Source organism: Rhinolophus hipposideros (genome assembly GCF_964194185.1).
Source record: "Rhinolophus hipposideros genome assembly, chromosome: 11".
NCBI classification, from domain to species: domain Eukaryota; kingdom Metazoa; phylum Chordata; class Mammalia; order Chiroptera; family Rhinolophidae; genus Rhinolophus; species Rhinolophus hipposideros.
Window position 1 is genome coordinate 73,432,924 of NC_138057.1, and position 24,220 is coordinate 73,457,143.

At 47.3% G+C, this 24,220-nt stretch overlaps 1 protein-coding gene across 2 annotated transcripts in view; it reads right to left on the reverse strand.

Annotated features, from left to right (window-relative positions):
- DENND1A (DENN domain containing 1A) overlaps window positions 1-24,220 on the reverse strand; it is a 481,754-nt gene that overhangs the window by 55,702 nt on the left and 401,832 nt on the right. For both annotated transcript variants that reach the window (XM_081067070.1, XM_081067071.1), the window contains exons 14-18: window positions 11,188-11,292; window positions 10,719-10,806; window positions 8,772-8,812; window positions 6,333-6,404; window positions 5,037-5,093 (exon numbers count right to left, since the gene is read on the reverse strand). In XM_081067070.1, coding sequence (XP_080923196.1) covers window positions 5,037-5,093; window positions 6,333-6,404; window positions 8,772-8,812; window positions 10,719-10,806; window positions 11,188-11,292 — 363 coding nt within the window. The remainder of the gene's footprint in view (window positions 1-5,036; window positions 5,094-6,332; window positions 6,405-8,771; window positions 8,813-10,718; window positions 10,807-11,187; window positions 11,293-24,220) is intronic.

Below are 24,220 nucleotides of genomic sequence, written 5' to 3' on the forward strand. Positions count from 1 at the left end.
CTCGGTATCTACTAGCGGAGATCTTACACATGGTAAGGATCCCATAACAGCAAGTCTTGGTACCTATGACTCAAGAAATCGTGGTCTTAGAGCTAACTGAGAAGCTGCCAGCAAAGGGCATGGGAAAGAAAATAGGCACTCTCATAGCCTTCTGGTGGGAATATGAATTGGCAATTTACATCAAAACCCTAAAAGAGGTACATGCCCTTTGGTCCATTAATTTCTAGAAATTTATCCTGAAAACACAATTAAGAATTCCTGTAAGGTTTTATCTGTGAGGGCATTTGCCTACAAAAAAATTGGAACTAGTTTAAGTGTTTAAGAATGGGATTAAGTAATGTATGTATGCCCATCAGATAAAATTCGATGTAGCTATTTAAAACCGTGACATGTGGAAGAAACAGTTCGTGTCTGGGAAATGTTGAGGATATAGTAAGTGAAAATGCAGGTTACAAAATGAGATCATTTTCTTTTTGCTTGTCTGGTCTGTTGAATTTTCTTCAATAAATATGTTTTTTGTTTGTAAACAGAAAAAAAAAACACACAACCAAAAACTGACCGTCAAAATGTCATTTTAAAAAAGCAAAACCACGAAGCTGACAGGAGAGGTAAATCTGTTCCTTCCTGAAGGGTCACACGGAGGGACGACATCAGACAGAGCTGCAGGTCAGAGGCCACCACAGGGTGGCGCATCTCTTCCCAGGAGCCCTGCAGCTCTGCTCTGAGCTCTGGGGTCCTACAAGTTCTCATCTCTCAGTAAAGCAACGGGTCAGAAAATAGTTCAATTTCTGTCCCTTCCCTCAGCATTTGTTGGAATCAAAGACTGTGCCTGAGATCAAATCTCTGCCTGTTTATGGAGAAGGCAGGGACAGCATGTGATGTCTTTGGACAGAGAAGCCAGGAGGCAGGAACCAAAGGAGGAAGGGGGTTCTCTGTGGCCTTGGGTAGGAGGCGAGTGGGGACTGAACATGGAGGAGCTGAGGCTATGGCTTTGTGAGGCAGAGGTGAGTGGAGCATTCCCAGCCCTGGAGGGCTAGAAGGCACAGCCTGGATAAGGGGTGGCAGATGGTCCTGCAACTGGGGTAATCCAGGAACCTCCCGGCCAAGGAGGTAGAAAGTTGGAAAAGTCTGAAAGGTTTCAACCAGGAGAGTAACTCAGAGCTGTGTTTTAGAAAGACTGCTCTGGAGGCTGTGTGGATGACCAAAAGGGAGGTGATCCTATGGACATGGTGGTCTGGGCAGACTGGCTTCTCCAGATGTGGGGTATGAGAAAACAGACAGGATGAGAACTGATTTACTGAGTGGCTACGAAGTGTTGCTGTTTAAACCCATTACCTCTTCTAATCCTTAGAACAATCCAGGAAAAACCTTAATTTCTCCTAGTTTATAGATGAGAAAAACTAGGTTCAGAGAGGTCAAGTAACTTACTCATGGTCACACAGTTAATATGTTACACAACCAGCACTGAATCCAGCTCATCTGCCTCAGAAGCCCAAATACCAGGCCACAGTGTTGGGGCTTAAAGAACCCCATGGATGTGAGGCGGAAGCCTTAACATCTCTGACTCAGACTGCTGGTCTCCATTTTCAGATTCGGGCAGTGCCCTTCTTTTTCAGTCTACTTCACACCACAGCAAATTAAAATATGAACACTGGTATCAAAATAGTACCCAAAGTTGGAATTTCTGTGACTGAGGCTGCAGTCTATTTTAATGTGTCTGCAGACAGGGAGCTGACAGTTGTGTAATAAGGTGTGAAAATGTCTGTTCTACAAGAGTCTACCTAGATCTCCCTGCCGCACACGTGATCACTCACTCCCTTCAATCCACTAGGAAACATTTGGCCAGAAACTCAAACTTTTGCTAACCCAACTGTGGATTGGATCTTTTTAATCCCAGAAACTAAATCAACAAGCTCGATTAACCTTTGAAAGATCAAAGATTTAGAAACTTTAAAAGGGGCTGTGAAACAGGTTGATTTGACAAAATCATTTTGATACTGAAGAAAAAAAATAGTTTTTCAGGGATTCCCCAATAGGCCAAAAAAAAAAAAAAAAAAGAAAGAAAAAGAAAAATGAGATCCTTATGTGTTCCCTACAGGTGAGGAGGGACATGTGTGCAAGCCATCGCTTTGAAAACAGGGCATTCTGATACCAGCCTTGTGTGGTGCTGCAACGGGAGGCAATTTGTTCCCAGTCACGAGCCCAGGTCTGACAGGAGACGCTCTTGGGGAAAGTGCCCCATTTCCCCTTTAGAAAGTGATGCCTGGGCAGCATCTTTACCATTTCTCTTCTTCCTAATTTTAAGCAAGTCAGACTTCAAAGGGGTCCAAGCTATAGAAGAACTTGACCACCTTGTTCCATTTAGCCAGAGAAATATGTTATCCATCCTTTTTTTGTTGTTGGGCTGAAGCAGAGCAGGTATGGAATAAAGCCACATGATAGTATCTAGTACAATTATTTGCCAATGGTCACACACACAGATACCCTGAAAGCTCCTGTTTCCGATGCTTTGAAAATCTGCAGCACAAATGAACAAGGGATGAAGAAGGGGCCCTGCTCACTCATATTAGAGATGGATCCTCCACACACCATGGTGACCTCCCCACAGGTCGGCCCCACGTTTTCTATTTGCAATTCAAACCCAAGGCGAGAGCATAGAGGGCAAGAGTGGGTTCTTGATTATATCTATGAGGTCACTGTTGCTATGCAGAGTTAGAGGAGGCCAGGAGGTAACCCAGTACATTTGAAAATTGGATCTTTGTTGGGAACTGGGCAATTTCTGCAATTTCATAGCAGAAACTGAACTTGAGATGGCGGTATCACACGTACCTGGGGAGCCACACAGATATGTTGCCATGTGAGGGGAAACAAAAAAGCCATGGAAATATTTTCTACTGTGGTGAGAGAGGTCAGATGAAGCCAGATCCTAAATTAGCCCAAGAAAAGGAGCGGGAGAGCCCTGCAGAAGACCCAAGCCTCTGTGCACTGAACAATGCTGGAGTTTCAGTTACAAAAGAGCTCCTCCAAGAACAACTGCAAAGTATCACGTCTGGAGAAATCAGTAAGACCGAACGGGAGAAAGTGAAAATTGAAAAGGGTGCACTAATGGATCTGTCAACAGTCCGATGGTGACAAGCCACATTTCTATAAAATGCCTTCACCATTTGTGTCACCTGAAAAGCACTGACACTCTCTATAGAACATTAGCTCCTGAAGCTGTTCCTGAAAAGACAGGCAGGGGGACGAGGAGAAGGAGAGGAAAAAAATCTGCTTTGGATACTTTCGAGGATAGGAAGGAAAGGAGAGGAAGGACTAGGTGGTTTAAGGGGACCTTTGAATGACACCATCAAAAACCCTGAGCTTAACTGCTTATTTGCAGAAATGTTTCGCATCACAAAAACGGGATTTTCTTAACACTTACACATATGAGGAGGGAGACAATGACCAGCAGGGCAGATCTAACCAGTGAGGCATGTCTGTCCTCCGCCTGAGGGGGGACCCCTTTCTTTGCTCACTTCAAGTAATATCCTAATACCAGCCGGAGCGCAGGATCTAGTCATCAAGGAGGGAAAATCTAGGGAGAGAATTCCCCCCTCCTTGCCACTCCATTTTATACCAGCAATCCAATTCAGTCACCTGTGACTGGGACAGAAGATAAAAAGGTATATTTAGGGACTTAAATAACATCCAAGTAGAGAATTCCACCTGCCAATCTCTGGCAGGGTACAGTAGAGCACGGTTAAGGCGCATCTGGATTTACAGTACAGGAGTTTTATTTCAGGACGTGAATTTCAGCTGTTAAAAACTCACTCTCAGCTGAAACTAAGAATTTAAATGCTTAGTCAGAGCAAATTATTTTGCAATTAAAAGAAAGGAATCAATTCCTTTGGCTGTTTCAAGTTAATTAGAGGTCCTTTCTGACTTCATAAAATTGAAACTGCTTTCAAGTTTTAAATAACTGCCGAGATAGACAAAGGCCCATATTCGACTAGGTACATTTGAGGTGTGTGGGATAATGAAGGAAGCAATCCCAAACATCTTTTGGCAACAAACAAACCCAAAACACTCGTTTCAGGAAGGCAGGACCAAATACTGCAGTGGTAAGAGCACAGACGCACAAGTAGATGGACCTGAATCTACTCCTGACTCTGCCAGCTCACACAGTGTGACCCTTGGGCAAATGACTCCAGCTTTGAATCGTAGTCTCCGTCCTATGAAATGGGCACAATACCACCCCCCCACCCCGGGGTGGCTCTAAGGATTGAATGTGGAAGTTCCAAGCCTGGACCATCCTTAGCAAGTGCGTAGTGAACGGTGGCACCATAACGATGAAGACGACATTCCTCATGCTATGAAAACGCCGTGTCACACTACCCTCCCTGTACAGTCTAGAGCATCAGGCGGGGGGACTCTTAGCCAGGACGTGCAGCCTGTAAAATTTCGCACAATTTTTCTGGTGGTCCAATGAGACCATCAGAGTCTCTCCCGGCCCCTCAAGAGTCTCAAACACGAACTGCTGGGCTCCTCGGTTAAAAGCACCGCTGTGAGGACAGCCCAAGCCTCCTCCTCAAACCCACCCTTTGTGCCCTGTATCGGCCTGGTGGTCACGTGCGTGCCAGAACCTTGGTAGTCATTTCCCTGGAGATGCTTTTGGTGTCGGTGACAACCAGCCCCAGGACAGAGGTCAGCTGGAGGAAGTGGTGCTGAGATGGGGAGGCCCAGCCAATTTCCACAGACCCCGGTGAAGCAGGGCCCGGTGGGGTGGGTAAGGGACAGATCGAAGATGGTAACTCTGAACTTGCTTGCCTTTGTGGGTTTAAGACAGAGTCTTAATGTTATTTGAAGACAGTTTTTTTTTTTTTTTTTTTGTCTGTGAATATTTATAACAGTGTGAAAACTCCCGGACAGCTGGTAATGCATTTTGAAGTGTGCTAACAACACTGTATCAAACAGCTCTCTATTGATCACATCATACTTTTTGTGGCCACGCATTTCATACACGGTGCTTATACATTTTGAATAAGAACTTCAAGTACCTTTTGCTTCAAGCGGTTTTTCACCTCTTTTATTCCCATTTTTGCATGATCTTTTGCCTGCATGAAAAATTAATTTAAGTTAAGATTCCCTTTCTGTTTCCAGCAGGGACTATGCTTGATTTCAGTCCGTCGCCAATCACCTTCTCTGATTACTAGAAAAAGGAAGGAAAAATAGGATCATCAAGTTGAAAAGATAATGGCTGTGAAAACAAATACAATGTTAAAAGGTTAAAAAAAAAATCCCTTAAAGAGGCTACAGAGATTTTACTTTCTGCATTTTGATGGCACAGATCCCCCCTCACTCCCCCCCCCCTCCCGTTTACGAAGCTCTTTTTCTACTGTCCATAATTACTTATCTCAGCAGCCCGGTGACAACTACCAGTAAGAGGAGAGCAGCAGCTTTTCCAGCTGCAAGATTCAGAATAGCTATTACATTTCACCAGGGCAGGGCCTCAGGACCAATTTTCTGCCTAGACTGAATGGCCTGAACAGACACATCGCTGGGTTTTTCCAGTACCATTCCTTAAATCTCATTTCAGCAGACACCCTGGCTTTTATTTTCTGTCCTTTTAGACCTGTGTGGTGCTGTTGGCAGCCACCCACCCTGTTAAAATAACTACAATTTAAGCGCAGAAAGGACTAACAGAATTAAAAATGGAAATAAAACAAAACCACCCCAGTTAAGTGGCTCAGAGTCAAATTAGCAAGCAAGAGAAATCATGAAGAAAAAAATACTTGAGGCTTGTAAAAGATGGATCATCGGGAACTGACGTGTTCTCCTATTTTCATGCTGCTGTGGGCACGAGTTTCACAAACAATGCATTTCCTATAGGGCAGTGATGAGAGATGATGAATTTGGGACAAAAATTAGGGGGTGTGTCCCACCATGAACACTCTTCAGAAACCTGCAAAGGAGGAGCTGCTTTATTTTGACAAAATAACGGGGATACACATAGAAAAGGTTTGTCAGAACACCTGAGAGACCACTCCTCTGGGTCTCAGGGACACAGGCATGGAGTGGCCAGAATTTTAGCCACCCAGCCTCCATTTAAATAGCTAAAACCAGTAGCCTCCCATTTCCCTATTGCAGCAACTATAGGCAGAAACACTTTAAATTAAAAACGTCACTGACCTGGTCATAAAAAATGAACGCTAACTAATCCTAAGAGCACCGAGAGCTTTAGGGAAACAGCACAGTGGCCCCAGCCATCACCATACAGGATCAGGTAGATTCAAGAGTTTCATCATACTAAGGAACAGATCACTTTGGATCCTGAGACCAAGACTCGTACTTACAAACTTATAGACAGTCCTCATGGCCGGGTTTGCTTTTGTTTTCACAGTATTCAGAATTGCTCCACTTCCTTTCTACAATAAAAATGTCAATTAGCAATTTGGACTGAAGACATGGTAGGCCAACACAAACAAAGACCTCTTCTCTTCAGTCAAGTTAAGCAACACTTCAAGAGTGTGTAATTTAATTAGAGAAACAGGCCTAGATGGTTACTGGTCCCGGGCAATTAGTCATGGCCAAGCAGAGTCACTATGGGTGGGTATTGGGGGTGGGGTGCTTTGGAATGACGATGGTGATAACTAGCCGAGCGGGGACCCTAGGGTCAGTATTTTGCTTGGCACATGTCCACTGGCTGGAAGGAAAGCTCATCATAGGCTCTCTGAGGCAGGGGTTTCCCCAGTAATCTATGGCTTCCCAAGATATTCTAGTCATCACAGATAGCGTTAAGGTAAGTTTCATAATGATGGACTTGATGGCTAACACCAAGCCAGGGCAGAAAACCTGGGGCCTGATTAGCCAGGATTATCTGGCTATTGTGGGAATATGCTACCCTCAGCCATGTACCTCCCTTTCTCACCCTGATTTTCTGGCTTGTTTATTTTTATCCACTCTGGTAGGCTGCCTTCCTTAACTTGTATATCTTGAGAAAAGGGAAGAATGAATAGCCATAAATGTTAGTGATGGCTTTAGTATAAATCCAACATGCCGATTTCTCGGCTCAGTTTCTTTAGGAGAGCAGGTGAAGAAAAGAAAGGGAAGGAGGGGGAGGGAAGGCTCTCCCAGCACAGAGAGGAGGCAATGACCAGCTATGAAGTGCACAGGCCCAGACACGGTGAGGGTTCCGGGAGGAGGCGTCCTGTGTTAGGCTCTGAGGGTACTGAGCCACGGGAGGACTGGCCTGTGCCTTCCAAGACCTCCAGTCCAGGGGTACAGCAGGGTAAACAACAGCAGCCTAAGGTGATGAGAGCAGTCCAGGTTGCATGCACAGAACTGTGGAGGCAGCCAGCATCGGGAAGGTCAGAGGAGGCTTTGGAGGATGAAACACTGGGCCTGGTCCATGAAGGATGACTAGGAGTTCGTGTGGGGGATGGGAAGGGTAAGGACACCCTAGGGGTGGGAAATGGCATCTGAAATAGTGCAGAAGCTAAATGCCACGGTGTGTCTGTGAGTAACTAGTGGCCAGCGTATCATGGGAGGAATGGCAAATGGGGCTGGGAGGCCAGATGGGGTCAGCTCGGGAAGGGCCGGGAGAAGGAGTCTACCACATTCTGGAGGATGTTTAATCAAATGCATCACATAATCAGATTTGCAGTGGTTTGGAAAGATAATTCCAACTGATCTGAACAGAGACTGGATCCAGTGGGTATATAAAAGAATGACATATAGTAATATAGTTATTGGGATTAACTTTTAACACAAGTTTTGGTAACTGCCCATATTAGAAATTTTAAGCTTTAATTAAAAACATTACAATTTGACCTAGAAAGCATTTTATGTCATAGGACAATATGAAATTTTCACCTACTCATTTATTCCATACTGCTTTCCAACATTACTCAGTATTCTATTTCAGTGGTCCTTTGGAGTAGTAAAACTCTCTTTATCAATCAATCAACAAGTCCTTATTGCTTGTCTATGATTTGCCAAGTGCCATGTTTGGCCATACACGAGGAACAAAAGAAGTCTTTCACTGAGGAATTGCTCACTCTCGGCCAACTGCACCACTTCCAAGGGACCCGCCTTGGCAGCAGCGTACTCGGCCCACAAGCAGGAGAGAACACTTATCACATTATGTTGGAGTTGCCTGTTTACGTGCCTGCCTCCCAAATAAGACGGGGAGTTCCCCCGAGCAGGGCCTGTGCCTGCTCCCCACAGCACCCCCAGTCCCTAGTATGGCGCCCAGCACATAGGCCTCAGTACACAGTCACTGATTAACCCATGCGAGAGGAAGGCAGGGATTTGAATTCTTTAGGGGCTGCTGAAGCGCTGAGCACTTGCCTTCCAACACAACAAGAAATTGTTCACAACAACAGTGAGGGGATGAAAAACTCTCCCGTTGATGTGTTCACCATCTTCCCAGGAGACCTGGCTGTGAAAAACATTGCAGAGCAAGAGGGATACATTTTTGGTTTTTCCTATGAAAATTTCGCAATTGCACTGGGCCTCAAAGGAGACACTCAGAAGCCCTCTGAGATGACAACATCCATTCTCCACGTCTTGGCTGACTTCCTGAAGTGAGGAAGCTTCTCCTGGCTCTCCTCACCCTCAGAGGGATGGCTTTGGACAGTCCCATCCTTCTAGTCCCCACCTGGCTTTATAAACAAAACATCTTTAGCTGAGCGAATGGAATGCCCCAGGCTGAATGACAGCCTAGTGGGTGGCAGGGGAAGGGGAGGGCTGCCAGGAGGGGCCCAGATGGCTCAGAGGAGGTGCACACTTACCCGGACTGTGGAGAGCCACTGATGGTACAGTTTATCGCTGCCTGGGGAAAGAGGAGGCAGAGAAGCTATTATTTAAAGAAGTTATGTGCCCTCAGGAGTTCCTCCAATTGCTTTCAGCAAGCAGGATTTCAGAAACACAGGGAGGCCCCCAGGTCCCACCCCTGAGGGAGGCGGTAGCCAGTTTCCAGCACAGGTTTTCTTTCTCCAATGAGATCTGATCCCACCACGGCCCTGAGGACAAATCCTGCTCACTGCCTGCTGGATACAGAGCAGACCCCTCAGCAGGCCTGCCTCTCTTCTCCAGCCTCGTCTGAGCACCACGCACCCTCTGCCTCCACCTGGAGGAACTACCCCGGGCTGCCTGGCCATGTGTCCTCGCCGTCTTCCATTCCTCGTAAAAGCTGTTCTGCTCCCGACCGGCCACCGACCGGCCACCGTTCCCTACTATGCCTGCCGAGCACACTCAACGACCAGATCAGATGTCATTTCCTCTGTAAGCGTCTTTTACTCCTTCCTCTGAACAGCCCTCTAAAGTAGATAACTCTCATTCAAAAGTCCGTATTCTCTGAAATCCTGGGAGCCACTCAGGGCAGGAAACACGGGGTTCCAGGTAAGCACCGTGCAGAGCACATGCTCAGTACTCTTAAGTAGTGACAGGGAAAGAGAAAGGAGCAGTTGTTGGTGGAACCTATTCATTTTATCTGGTGGGATAAGGAGGTCTTATCAGCAAGCAGCTTTTCTAGATGCTCCCAATGACTGACTTAGTCTGGCAACACATAAGCCCATCTTCTCCTCAGAGCAGACTCAACTGTTAGAACGCTACTCAAACCGCCTGCTTTGTGAAGCTCTCCCACTGCACAGGGAGAATTCTTAGAGCCCTATTCTAACTGCACAAAACCTGTTTGTACTCCTTTTCCTGCATTGGTTTAATTTGCATTTGTCTTTAATGACACATCTCTTCCTCCTACCCGTCTGAAAGCTCCTTGAGGGCAGAACTGGGTCCTCCACTTCCTACTCTACGGAGCTCTGGACACAGCAGGTGCCCAGGAAAGGCCTAGCAGTGACCCACTGTTGCTGTCTGCGGACTCGCACACTGGTTTTATTGATTAATCGTGCTCTCCATGCAGCACAGACTGGCTAGGCTGTAAAAGGGGTTTTGTACGTGAGCTTATGCCTGACTCTATGAGTTTATGGACCGCTAGCTGGATTATCAGCCAACTCCAGACCAGACACACGCCTGGAAATAAAAGGGGGCCAGCAGCACAATTATTATTATTTTCCTTTTAGCTTTTACTTCATTGCCAAAGACTGAGGCTTTGGGACTTGGAAAGAGGCCAGATGGGGATTCAGGAGGCAGGGTCAGCCACTAACACCTCTCTGGGCCTCTGATACCTCCTCTGAAAAAGGTGGGGAGAGACCATGTATTCTCTGTGTGACGATTTTCACATTTTAAAGAAACATTTACTGAACACTGATCCTGTGCCAGGCTCGGCCCTGGGTGACTGCACAAACCTTTCCTCATGGACTCAGACTTAATCGCAGCAGGAATCCTGGGAGGCAGGCAGTTACTCTCAGTGCAGATAGGAGCACTTCAGTGAAAAGAGGTAGAATGACTTGCCCAAGGTCTCACGGCTTAAGGAGGCAGTACCCAGATCTGAATCCAGGTCTGCTAACTCGACACCTTGTGTGCTTTCCACTGAACATGCAACTACTACGTTTAGCTAGACTCCCCACCCGCCCCCGGAAGCAACTGACCCCAGGACAGAGGATTTCAGGTGAGCCAATGTGCATCTCATCAGAAAATGATGAGGAATTCCTCAAACATTTCATGGCCAGGGTTGAAATCAGTTCAACCTCCCTAACACCCATTGAAGGAAAAAAAAAGTCCCTGCCACTCCTTGCGAACACACTCTAATCCCACAAAAAGGAAAATGAAAGGCTTCTCACCAGCATACTCGCCCATGTTGATCTCCTCTTCAAAAACATCACTGAAACCTTCACCGGAATTGAGAAGGTCTAGTCTACCATCAATAAACTACAGAAAGAAAGAACAAAAATATAACAGCGTGCACAAAGAAACAAGGAAAAACACCCTTCAACTGGGCACTCTAGTGTATGACCAAGGAACCACCGTGTTTCCCGAGACAGGAAAGGGCTTTGGGAACGGTGAGTTTCAAAACAGCAAGTCTCTAAACACTGTCTGCATGTTTGTGATAACTTGTAAAACCACATGGCACGTGTGCAAGGATCTGTCTGGTTGCTGACCACCCTCCTCAGCCAGTGCCCCTCCCGGACCTTGAGCCTCTTTTGGCTGAGGACTGAGTCCCACCCATGCCTGTAGCGCCAGGCCTCAGGGCCCAGCTGCAGAAAGCCCACCAGGAATACAGACGCAGGCCAAGCTAGGGAGGCCAGGCACCTGTTTGAAGAGCTGCAGCTGTGTGGCATTCTGCAGGAACTGCCTCATGGCTCCGGAGCGATAGTGGGACACGAAGGCTTCCTCACAGAAGGTGATTGGCTCCTCCTGGGAAATGCAGAAGGGGAGAGGATGGTTAGAGGAACGGAGGGAGAGTGGTCAGTTCTTCAACTTGGTGAGGTGGTGCTTCTCCATCTGATGATTAGATTAGCCAGACCCTCATTTACCTGGTGAAACAGCTATTTCCATCAATGACATTCTATTCCCTGGAGGAGGAAGCTGTGTCAGAGGGCAAGTTGGCTCTCAAATGTCACAGAGCTGGAAGGAGGCAGAGTTGGAACCAAAGACCAGATTCCAAACCTTCCAATTCCCCAAAGCAAATCAGTGGGATGGGCCTTCCAATGTGAAGATTTCCAAACATTTCCCTTTCAGGAGTGAAACCCTTTGTTCAAGTGGCACCTTATGCAGAAGGGGGTCTACTACACATAAGACAGCCAGCTGCCCTGGTGGGAGCTGGGGTCAGCGGGTGGGAGCTGGGCTCCCCATGCTTGGTGGTCTATCCTCCCCCAAGCCCCACTCCCAGCACCTCTGCAGTCCCTAAGGCACCAGCTGTGGGACACAGTTCAAAAACTTGACACAGTCATCTTCCCCAATACTAAATTACAAATTTAAAATGTTTATATGAAAAGGCAGGGATGATCAAAACTAACATTTACCATCCAGTCAATGTTGTGCTTATGCTGTTTGACAAGGAAGTTTGCTTTTACTAAACTACATTTCATGAGGCAAGAAAATGACACCCTAAGCTTTAAAAACATCCCATCTTGTAGTCAACACCTCAGCCCTTCTTTGAAGGTAGCTGGAGTGCTCATCTCCACAGACAAGTCTTTAATTTTGGCGGCGTATTCTCAATTCTGAAAGATCAGACTTTCTTATCTTGAACAGAATTAAAGGTACCCCGCCCTTCACAGACGTGGTGGTAAACACAGAGACGTTTGAAGCTCCACTTTTATCCTGTTTTAATGAGTTACGTGTTAAATTTACTGTCTAGCTGCTGTAAATTCCAAGTGTTCCACCTGCTTAAATCTAGCCAGTATTAGCTCAGCAACTGGGCAGGCTTATTGCACATGGGCTGCAAGGATGACCCAAAAAAAGTTAGGGTGAGGGGAATATTTATTTTTATACAGTTATACTCCAGCTAATTTTACAAAGGATCTGAGGCAGTTTACATGAGCACATAAAGAAAAAAATCAGAGCTGGAAAAGACATAAACATATATTATAAAACATAATTGTTTGGGAAAAGCGTATCTGGAGACACAGGTCCTATGATTTCTAAAATTAAGTTACAAAGTTAGCTCTGAGCTTCCTGACTGCTGAAGCAAGAAGGGAAAACAATGCAAACTACATAATGTCTGTGAGGAAAAACAGCATACCGGCTCCTCAGGAAAAAGACAGAGTTTTCATGCCATTTATTACTTTGCATGGATTTACACCTTCCTTGCTGCACAGCTGAGACATCAGCTACTGATAATCAGGGGAAGCCCAGCTAGACTGCCATTCCCGGGCCTGAAGTTTTGCTTCTCACCTTTGGGACAACAGCAGGGCAATTAATTCTCTCTCCAGGTGACCTCCATGAACACAGTGGGAATTCATACACTGAATGACTCCTAATAAATATCGTCAGCTCAGACATCTTTTGTGAGCTCCGAACCCACACATCACCCTCCCCACCTAGATGGCCCACTAGCATTTCAAACACAGAACGGCCCAAAGTGCCAATTATTACTCTATTTGGACTGCACCCAAAATCTGTTTCTTTCCCTTCCTTCCTTCCCTCTCCCCGCCCCCCGCCATAGCTACCCACAGTAGACTTATCAGACTTCCTAAGTTTTCCCCATTTTACCAATGAAGCGTCCCATGTTGGTCCCTGCGCTCTACCCATTTACTCTGGCACAGGCATAACAATAGTGGAAGAGGTTTAACTCTATGTCCGTTTCCTGTTTCATTCCTCCCAGTTACTCCACTTCTTCTGCGCAGAGTAATTTCTAAAACACAAATTGCATGTCACTGTCCTGTTCAAGAGGTTTGATTATACAGATGTTACATTTGTGTGATAATTTGATTAATGCCTGTTCTTCCACTAGACTATATGCTCCATCTGGGCAGAAGCGGTACCTGTTTTGCTCAATATTATACACCTGGCAGCATGTGTGACACATACATGGGGTCCTGGGTGAGAGAGGAGAGTGAGTCCTAGCTCCTTAGCTGAGCAAACAAACTCTCCCTAAGCTGACCCTGGCTTTCTTCTCCAGAGTCCTTTCGTGTCCCTTTGCTCTGCTCCCCCATATACCTTATGCTCCAAATGCAGTCCCTAATCACACACCACAGGCCCTGCTGGACTGATCTCCACACTCCCTGGGGACAGCGCAGAGCCCAGCCCCACTTAGAAGCTCAAGAATGTTGGTTAAAGAACTATAGACTCTGGTTCCTGTCACAGGAGTCCCGCGGTCTCAATGTGGCTGATACTCCGCTTGCCTGATGGGGAAAGTGGTCTCAGAGCATCATGCCAGGTGAGTGACACTTGTGTCTGGGGAGTTTAGAGCTGCCCAGAGGAAATGCTCATTGAATTGTTAGCAGTCTCTCCTGAAGCTTTGGCCCAGCATTACAAAGAAGGAAACATCTGCTTGAAGCACCAAGAAATTCAAGCGAGTTTGCAACCAGATTTGTGTATGAGGGTAGCCTGACGCAGGACTTAGCTGCAGGAGAGCAGAAAGAATCTCATCTTTGGGGAGACATGAACATTTTGGGCCTGTTCTCTGCTTACTGGAGGTGACATTACCATGAATTAGATGTCTGCCCCATAAAAAGCAGACAAAAGGAAATGGACACAGATGGTAAAGTCAGGGGGAAAATGTGACAGTGGGGACTTTTTCTGCAAAGGGCTTGAAGAACAACATGAACAGTATCAGACAGATACTACCACACAGAGGAAACGGCTGATCCTCCGAGAAAAGCAGGTCAGGAAATGTGAGAACTGGGCACATGACCGTGGGGCCTGGAAGGGTGAATAGGAGTTAGGTGAGCAAATCCCACCCATTCAGGGCAACTGTTGTATCCTAATCCTGAAAGGCAGTGCCACTGTCACCCAGGGTCCTGTATAAAGTAACTTGCCCAAGGTCACATAACCCATAAATGGCAGAATTGGGGTACCCCGATGGCTTCTAAAGCCCAGCTGTCACCATTATAGTGGGGTTTTTCCTGAGGCCTCAGTTCTAACTGTTTGGGCATTTGCTGGAAGGTAAGAGAGTTCTCTTCAAAGGTGGGACCCCTCAGATTCTCCTGCTGGACATTCAAAGCATCAGCCCTCAGAGACACACAGCTCCTGGGAGTAGGCAGGCCCATTGTGCAGGCTCTTTCGGTCGTGGGCTCAACTCCAGGAGGCCAAGCCACTTACACCAGCTTGCCCATCCCCCTTCCTGCACTTAAAATGGCCGCCCCCACTCCACTCTGCAGTGGAGTGCAGTAAGCAAGGTATCTTGTTAATTCCCTCCTTTGTAAGAAGTGCTGATTTAGTTCTCCTGTTAGGCTGATTAAACCTTTTGTCTTCTTAGGTGACACTGTAGGTGCTGGGCTACTGGCTGATGGCGACATTAATTCAAGGAAGTCAGGCCGTGAGCTTTTAAGCTTAGATCACATTAGTAGTTTTCCATCTATGACCCGAATGACAGTTAAACAAAGCTGCTTAACCCTATTTCGTTACAAAAGGTAAGTTTTACTCTCGGATTATCTTCTTGACATACGGAATCAATTGAAAATTCCATTATTAATGAGCTAATCCTTAAGAGGTGAGGTTGGTGATTCCAAAGGTTTTTAATGCTTCCAGAAATAAATGGTTTTTACCCACAGCATTGTGGGTATTGGCATACAAATAAAATCTGCCATCAGATTCTTCAGCAACTTCCCTTGTTTTGCTGATCCATATTGAAAGTATTACGTTCTGATTTTCATTCTCAAATTTAATTTTATCAAAATTTTATGTGTACATTTACTCTGTGAGTCTAAGAAGAAAAGGAGATGTCTTCTCTTTATGGATTTTGCTTAAAACAAAAAAAAAAGAGATAATTTTCGAAGATTCATCCAAACATTTAAAAAAACACCTACTGTGTGCCAGGCTTTGTGTTAGGAGAATACAAAGATTAATAAAATACAGCTCCTCTGAGTAATACTAATAATCCAGTGAGGGGTGGGGAGTGGATGAATGTATAGAAGATACAAGAATGGCAGACTGTTGTTTATAGCAGCAGTATTCACAATAGCCAAAAGATGGAAGCAACCCAAATGTCCACTGATGAATGGATAAACAAAATATACATTCAAGGAAATACTATTCGGCCTTAAAAAGGCAGGAATTTCTGGCACATGCTACAACATGGATGAACCTTAAAGACATTATGCTAAGTGAGATAAGCCAGTAACAAAAGGACAAATACTGTCTGATTCCACTGTATCTAAAGTAGTCAATTTCATAGAGACAGAAAGTAGAAGGGTGGTTACCAGGGGCTGGAGTGAGGCAGAATGGGAGGTTGTCTAATGGATATAGAGTTTCAGTTTTGCAAGATGAAAAAAGTTCTGGAGATGGAGGGCGGTGCATGTGAACGTACTAAATGGCACTGAACTCTACACTTAAAAATGGTTAAAGCAGCAATTTTTACGTTATGTATATTTTACCGTAATTATCTTTTTCTTTAAATTAAAAAAAAAAAAAGTGACAGAATGTTTGTAATTGTGGAAGCTGGACAATGGGAACATGGGTTTATTTTTTTAAATTTGAAATTTTCCATAATAAAAGTCAAAAAGAAAATCTCTGGTTATCAAGGAATCCTGCCTAGTTCAGGGAATAAATAACTCCAGTACAGTGTGACAACTGGCACAGCAGGGAGCTGGCTTTTGGTTTTTTTACTAAAGGCATCTTTAAAAAACTTAAATTTTTTTAAAGTTTGACCCATTGAGGGGAAACACAACATGGAAGAGCGAGGACATGTCTCAGGGTCAGAAAGACAAGAACTGGAACCTTGATCTGACCACATGTGACCACTTAGCAATGTGATCTCAGGTGACTTGTCTCTCTTCATCTGGGACAATCACGCAATTCGGGCCCATCTCATAGGACTGCTTGGAAGATTAAAACACACTAACAACAAATACATGTTCCACACAGATTTTCCACAAATAACCGTTTTCTTGAGGCAGAGATTGGGTTTTCCCTGGGCTGGCATCATCATTTGGGGGACCCAGGACAAAATGAAAAGTGCTTTTAAGTATAAAAATGTCATACTAAAAGAAGCATTTTTTTTCTTTCTTTCATGGTCTCTTTCTAGACCTACCATAGTGTTTTAAAAATTTACTATTTAATGTCATTCTACGTAAAGAAAAATAAAGTTTTAAATTATTAACATGGATTTTACTGTTCAACTTTATTATTGTGCAATGCCAGTTTTAAATGCTAACATATGTGGAATCATATTTTGTAATGCATATATGCATTTATATTCTGTTCTTACCAGACAGTGGAAATGCTACACAAACCTAACTCAACTGTTTTTATTTCAGTTCTTGATTTATACACATTCTAACATTCTCTACCTTCAGCTTACTGATGAGAACGAAAAAGCAACTATGGTTGCTCCATCTCTTCTTCTATGTGACCATTCTTACAATAAGTGGTTGGCTAATACAAGGAAGTAACATGAATAAGAATTATGATAGGTTTCCGTGGTCATTTGTGTTTCTTAGAACACCACTGCCTTCTTTCAGTGTGGAATCAAGTGTGGCTTCTTGGGGCTGTCAGGGCCCCCCTTATTCACTGGTGGACAGTGACATGTTTACCTGTAAGTGCTCTGAGTCTTGCTGAACTCCCCTTCATCACGGGTCCACTCTGTGCCATGGGGCATCAAGAAGCTACATGCAATTGGCATGGCCAGGCTCTGTGGGGGTCGTGCATTTGTGCGTTATCTCCTCTGCACACACTCCAGTGTCCTGTGAGACCTCACTTACCAAGTACAGGTTCAAAGGTAAAATTGTTAAGAATTCAATATGGTGACAGCAGAGCCGTAAACCAAGCGCAGGCCCCGTGACTGCCCACGTCGCACACTGACCCCCGCCCCCCCCACAGTAGGGGCTCTGGCACTTGACTGCCTCCTGACCCGGCAGCATAGAACAGTCTCAGGCAACTTTGTGGGTCGATAGAAGTGGGGTTTCTGAACTCTAGGGTAAGACACTAAGGCTTTTCGTGACCTTTCCCAGGTGACATCCCACCTGTTTTGTCCACACACTCATACCGTTTTCAGAGATTCTGGACTGTCCCCCGCCCCCTAAACTCTTCACACACTCTCGCTCCTCTGGCTTCACTCTTCACATTACTTGTGGGGAGACCCATACCTGATGCCTTCAGGTGAAGAGGCCCCAGTTCCCACACTCAGTTCCTCCCTGAGGTCTTTACACCAACACCCCCTTTGCCTAGCCAATCGCCTGCTCCTGGAGGGCAGGCTCTGATCCACTCTTAGTGGCTGGTGAGCAGCAGGTGTCAGCTGAGCTACCCCAGAAACAGACAGGCAGGGGAGTGGGACACCCAGAGCTGGGTTCCAGTCCCAGCTCTGCCCCTGTACGCAATTGACTGCACCTCTCAGATCCTCGCTGACCCCCTGGAACATGGGGAGAACTACCTGCTCAGAGGATTGCTGCGGGTTAAACAGGAATGAACTGGATGCTGTGGTTAGCACAGTGCTCTGCCCCGGCCATGCACTAGAATCACAGGGGCACGTTGAAGTCCCCAGTGCCAGGGTGCTTCTAAAACTCCCCAGGGGACCACAATGTAGCCAAGTCTGAGACCACTGGTGTAGGTGGAAGTGACCAGCACAGCACCTAGACCAATGAACATACATTTTTTAAAATTTAAGAATAAAGAATAAAGAAGCTGGAGAAATTGGCTCCATTGATTACCAGCAGTTCCAACGTGGTTGCGTTTTGTTTAAATACCTCCAGATTCCTAATAAAGCACTCAGGTCCTCGGCCAAAGTGCAGCACAGCCAAGAGCCTGGCTCATAAGGCTGCTTCTAGAGCCTCCCCGGCCACATGGAAATCCCTCTCGGAGCCCCTGCTTGGGCTCAGCACCACGCCCAGAGCTCAGTTCCAAGGCCTGCTCCTCACACGGTCAGCTGTAACGGCTGCCAAGGAACCAGGGTGAATTCCAGCCAACACAGAAAAGGCTTAGCGTGGTGTCTGGCCTAGAGAATGCCAAATCCTTACTGGAAGGCAGGGAAGGAGGGAGGGAGGGTCGGTTGGGACAGCAGAATTATATTACAGTAACTTCGAGTTAACCAGAAGCAGGCAGGGGTTTAGGGAAAGGGGAGCCAGTGTCAGCTGAGTAGTTCCCGTGGACCAACCTGCACCCTTTGCTCACTGAGTCCTCTTCAGAGCTCGATGTTCATACATGTCTTCCATTTACAGGTGAGGAAAAGAGTCCCACACAGATGAAGTGCTTTGCCCGAGGTCCCAGCGCCGGTGGGTCTGATGACTCCTACGTCCAAGCTCCCTCTCCCCCGACCCCCAGAGGCACAACACAGTACATGCCCAAGGGCCACCAGGGAAGACTCAGGAAGGGGGTCGCTGTGCAGCCAGTCAGATGGCTCTGGCTGGGCCAGGCCAAGCCATGTTGTGGGGTGATAGGACAAAACCGCCTTCTGAACCATTTGTGCGGTAGCCCAGGCACGCCAGGGACAGACTCCCAGCCTGGGCCCCTGTCACCGTAACAAGCTCTAAACAAAGAATCAATGTGTTATTGTGAAGCTGCCTCACTGTTCGGATGATTTAAGTCAGGGGAACGGTGAGTGCCCGGCGAAAGCTCCTCGGATGATTTGCAGGGCAGGGATGGCCGGGCTGATAGCATCTGCCCATGTGGGCCAGCCGCTCCGGTATTGACAGAAGCCCCCACACACACTGGCTAGATTACAGTAAAGACATTCAAATCACAGGCGCGTCGGCCCACGCCTCAGCTCCTCTGTGCCAGCAGCCCCTTCCTTCTGCATTAACCGAGACAAACAGGGAGAAGTCAGGAAATTCTGATTAGCGCAGGAATGGCAGATGAGCGGGGAGGCCTGTGGAAGCCGAGGCGACACAATGATAGTGGGTCTTCATGCATACTAGCTTCAGATTTCCTTTCCATAAGAAATGCAGATGGGAGGCGGCTCTACAAGGAACGCAGGTGCAGTGATTAAAAACAGCTACCGCTCACGGAGCACTGACTCTGCTAGGTGGTCTTACATGCATTATCTCACTTGTTCTTCACGGCAACCCGTAAGGCAGGTTTTGTCAGCATCTCCATTTCACAGGCAAGGAAACTGAGGCTCCAAGGGGTGATGTTTCCTGCTGAGGCTGCAGAGCTGGTCAATGACAGAGTGATTGCAGCAGAGTCTGTCTGGCCCTGGGGCTCATGCAACACAACATTCTTTCTCTTTGATTAATGATCACAATATGGTATTTGAGATATCAGTCCCCACTGGGGCTGCTCTAGCAATTCAAACAGGTGGATCACACGGTGGAGATGAGGAGAGTAGGCTTCGGAGCAATGAGTGTGAGAGTTGTGGCTGCACAACGTGGGTGCAGAAGTCATCTCACCTCCGGAGCCTCTGCTTTGTTACCAATATGCCAGAAATACTAATTCCTCCCTCACGCTCCCAGCATTGAGTGGCTGGCTCAAAGGGAGAGGTGTCACAGGTCACATGGTACCACCTGTGCTGCAGCAGAGCGAGAGCTTTCTCCCTGTACAGATGCCGCACGGACATGCTGAGATCTCAGTATCAATCACCTTGGCTGCACCTATTTGCCTCACTGGCACTGAGAGCCAGATCCTGGGTTTTAACATGACTGTTACATTCCAACACCCCAAGAAAGGATGTGCCAAACTGGTTAGGAACGAGGATTTCCTCTTCCTGAGAGTGAGGGGACGGTAGTCCGAGTTAGCATATTGGAGAGAGGGTGGGTCCTGAGGGCCTATTGGGCCCTTGGGAGAAACATAAATCAACCTGAAGAGCGGTCAGCAGGAGAAGTGACGTTGGCTATAGTAGGGGGAATGCAGCACTCACGGATCCAAAGGCTAAAGGACATGGAGATACAACCCAAGAAGCACAAATCACTCTGTAGAGAGGAAAAATCCAAACCCTCTGAGGTACGTGAGGAGACGGATACCAAAGACATGTGCCCACCAGCCCTTCGTGACAAGGCCCTCGGGGCTTCCTCTGCAGCACTGTCCACACACTGAATTATCGAGCTCACTTACTGGTCATGTATTTATGATTACCCCTCACCTGAATGTCACTTATTCACGGCCGATCTTCAGTGCCTGAACGGGGCTTGGGGCCCAGGAGGCTTTGGCAACAAATCTTTAGTGATGAACAAATGGCAGCATTGTGAAGGAGAAAGAGCAAAAGGAAAAGAGTCAAAACACCCAACTTGGCCTTGATTCCTTTTCCTGGTCTAGGCCTCAGTTTCTTCTTCTGTAAAATGGGGAGGTGCTGAGCTGGAAAATCCTTAAGGTACCTTCTAATGCTAACACATGTTGGTTCTAGACACAGGAGGGGCCTTTCTCTACAAGGTCTCCCACAGCCCCTCACAGAGAAATGTGTTGTGAAGCGCAGCCCTCAGTGCAGAGCTGGGAACAGAGAATGAGCTCAAGTGGGAAGGACAGCTCTGCCACTTACTGCGTCTGGAACGTGGGGTAAGGCCCTAGACCGTTTTCTCACTCATAAAATAGAGGAGCTACTTCCTACCTCACAGGACTGTGTAGGGGTCAACAGGTGATTCATGTGAAGCTCTTACTTTGCTCAGACTTGACTCCTAGAGAGGCTAAAAAGTATCAGTCTTCTACCCCAAATAATGGCAGTTTTCTTTCAGTAACTGATTTCACACAGCCCTGTCTCAGGGCACGTGACACGCACTACCTGCCCAGGACACGTGTTGAGTCAAGACCATGACTCACAGAAAGGAGAAAAGGGGCCATCACCAATGCTGCCTTCTGTGGAGTCCCTGCCATGGGCTGGGACGCAGCAGGCACGCGATACCTGCGGCTGAATGCTGGATTTGCATGATAACCCTGCCGAGAGGCTCTTCAGCCTCATCTTAGAGAGGGAAGGGACGTGACTTGTCCAAAGCCACAGAGCTGGGAAGAGCCAGAGCCGTACTTGAAGTCAGTTCTGTCTGACCCCACAGCCCAGGCAGGCTCTTCGCACCCCATGGCAGTCTGAGCATGCTCAGTTGCCCAAGCACGTGTTTTCTCTGGGCTTCTGGGGAATTCAAGATACAGCAGATAATTTCCCACACAAAAATGTCCTTTTCCACATATTGAAGCCCCAGCCCAAGGAGTCCAGTTTCTAGGTGGGGGTCATGTATTGCCTGGGAACTCCAAAGAGGCTCTGTGTAGCCCAGAGCTCCATGAATGGGGAAGCAAATGGGCCTCTGTGAGCCTCAGTTTCCTCATCTGTAAATTGGGGATATGACCTACTTCCAAATGAGAGGTTTGAAATGATACAACACTTGTCACGGTGCCAATACTGAGTAGTACACAGCAAGTGCTCAGTGGAGGTCACTGTCCTAACAGCTGTCAGATGCCCTCTGAAACCTGGTGTTACATCTTGTATGTGACCTTCTGCACCTGTGACTCAACAAATACCTGTGACTGGGGTGCTGGGAGAGCACAGCCAGGGTGACTCTGTCTGGGTGGGGTGGGCACCAAGGAAGTCCATAGGGGAGGAGCTGATATAAAAATCAAGCTCCCAGGACAGGCAGGCACTCGCTAGATGGGAAAGCAGAGGTGGGCATGAGCAGGAGTGGGGTTGGGACAAGGCCCGGCTGGCAGTGTGCGTCGAGGAGCTGGTGTCCTGGGGCTCAAGGTGCACGTTACGATGGGGTAGGAGAGGTGCTGGTTCTCTCCTTCCTTATTTGGGGGAGTCTTCCCTGAGAGCCAGCGGTCTGAGAATTGGTGGACGCTGGGCCCTTGGAATACAGAACTGCTGAGCAAGATGCACAACCTAATTACTCAGCACGTGTTGGCGTCTTGCCCTGAGCCACACTCCCAGCCCTGAACTGAGCATCCTGTGTCCAAGGAGCAGACTTTATTCACAGGGAAACTTACCGAAGGGGCTGCATTTACTCAGCCTCAGCCTCGAATCCACCTCCCCGGCCCGGCTGCTCCAGCAGCCCCCATGTCACTCCCCTCCCCCTGGATCCCAAGCCTGCAGATCCAAGGGGAGTGCGTACTTGGAGAGAGGCCCTCCACGGTGTGACCCTGTGCGTCTCGCCAACCACAGCTCCTCACTTTCCCAGACACCCTGCGTTCCCGTAACTCAGAGCGGTCACAGTTCTCCAGATGGGTCTGTAAGTCTCCTGCCTTTGCACAAGCTGTGCCCTCTGCCAGGAAGTCTTCTCACTCCTGCTTTCTCAGGCTGTGACGTCTCCTCTTGTCTGTCAAGGATGAACTCAGGGACAATGGCCCTGGGACGCTCCCCCTTGCCTTCTCTCTGCCTTGGGCTGGCCTAGGTGTCCCTGGTTCAGGGTTCCGCAGCCCCGATGCTCACCCCCACTTACAGCTGTGCACCGCCTGGCTGCTGGTCATCGGTTCCCTCACTGGATGGCAGACTCCTTGAGGGTATGGGAAGGGTCTTATTAGTCACCACCCCCATTCCTAGCACAGTGCCTGGGTCAGCGACAACACCCTGATGCTTGTTGAATGAATTATTCACTGCACATGAGGCAATGGGAACACGTCTGAGGAAGAGGCCACCGGGGTGGAGAGCGAGACAGACTGACTGAGGATGTGAGGATGAGGCTTAGCGGGAGGGAGGAAGGGAAAGGGGGAAGGTGGTGTGGGTGCGGGGAGGGGCAGGGGAGAGAGGCAGGGGGCCGGAGCGCCGTCTAATTAGACCACATGTGCAGAGTAGCATCTGGCTCAAAGCGCAGCAGTTTACGGCGCGCCTGGAGTTGTCGTGGAGACAACCACATGACCAGCCTGGAGCTGAGACTCAGGGGCAACAAGCCAGATGCACTCCTAACATATTCTGACAGAGAGCAGATGGGCAGCTATTTGCAGGGCCAAAAAATGCCAACTCCGCTCCCCTCCAGACCTGCGTGCCCTCACTGATCATTTTCATCTTGTAAAGTCATTCTTATCTGCCCTGGAACCACCAGTTCCACCCATGTAGGAATCAGTGTGAAAGCTGCTATTTTTGTAGTTCCCCGACCATCACAACTTCTGGCCTGCTCCTGTGGGTGAGGAAATGTCACCACCTTTAACGAAGAGGTCCTCGACGCTGGGTTCCACTGCTGCAAGGCCCCACCCCCCATCTTCCTCCATTAAAAGTGTCTAAGTTCCTCAATCTTTAGGCCCTACTGAACAGATCCAGGCTCGGGAACAATGCTGTGCGAGTGTGGGAACACTGGGTTTGCTGGCTGAGTTCCTACTCTACCAGGACATGCACTCAGCCTCTCGAAGCTCAGTTTACATATCTGCAAAATGGGCTTTATAACCCTTACTTTCACAGGGGATTAAATTAAACAATTATGGAAGAACCCTGGAAATGATGAAACTCTCAAAAATGTTCACCAGTAAGCTCATATCAGTTGTGTAGTAGGAAAAATGACAAAATCTTAGGTTCAGTATGTAACTATACTTTATACCCATGTGTATGACAGATGTTTCTTGGTAATATCTTTGGTGAGTTGGGAAAACATCTAGTGTTGGAGAAGCGAGTTGGGTTTAAATTCTGGTTCTGATGCTTACTGGCAGTGTGATCTTCAGTAACTTAAAAGTCTCTAGAGCCTCAGTTTCTTTATCTATAAAATGGGAGTAATCATTCTTATCTCCTAGGGGCGAATTTCAATTGTGAGAATTAACTGTGTAAATCATTTAGCACATAGTAGGCACTCAGTAAATGTTAGTTCCATTTCCCATCTCCCTCATCATTTAACTGAATCACATAAAACTG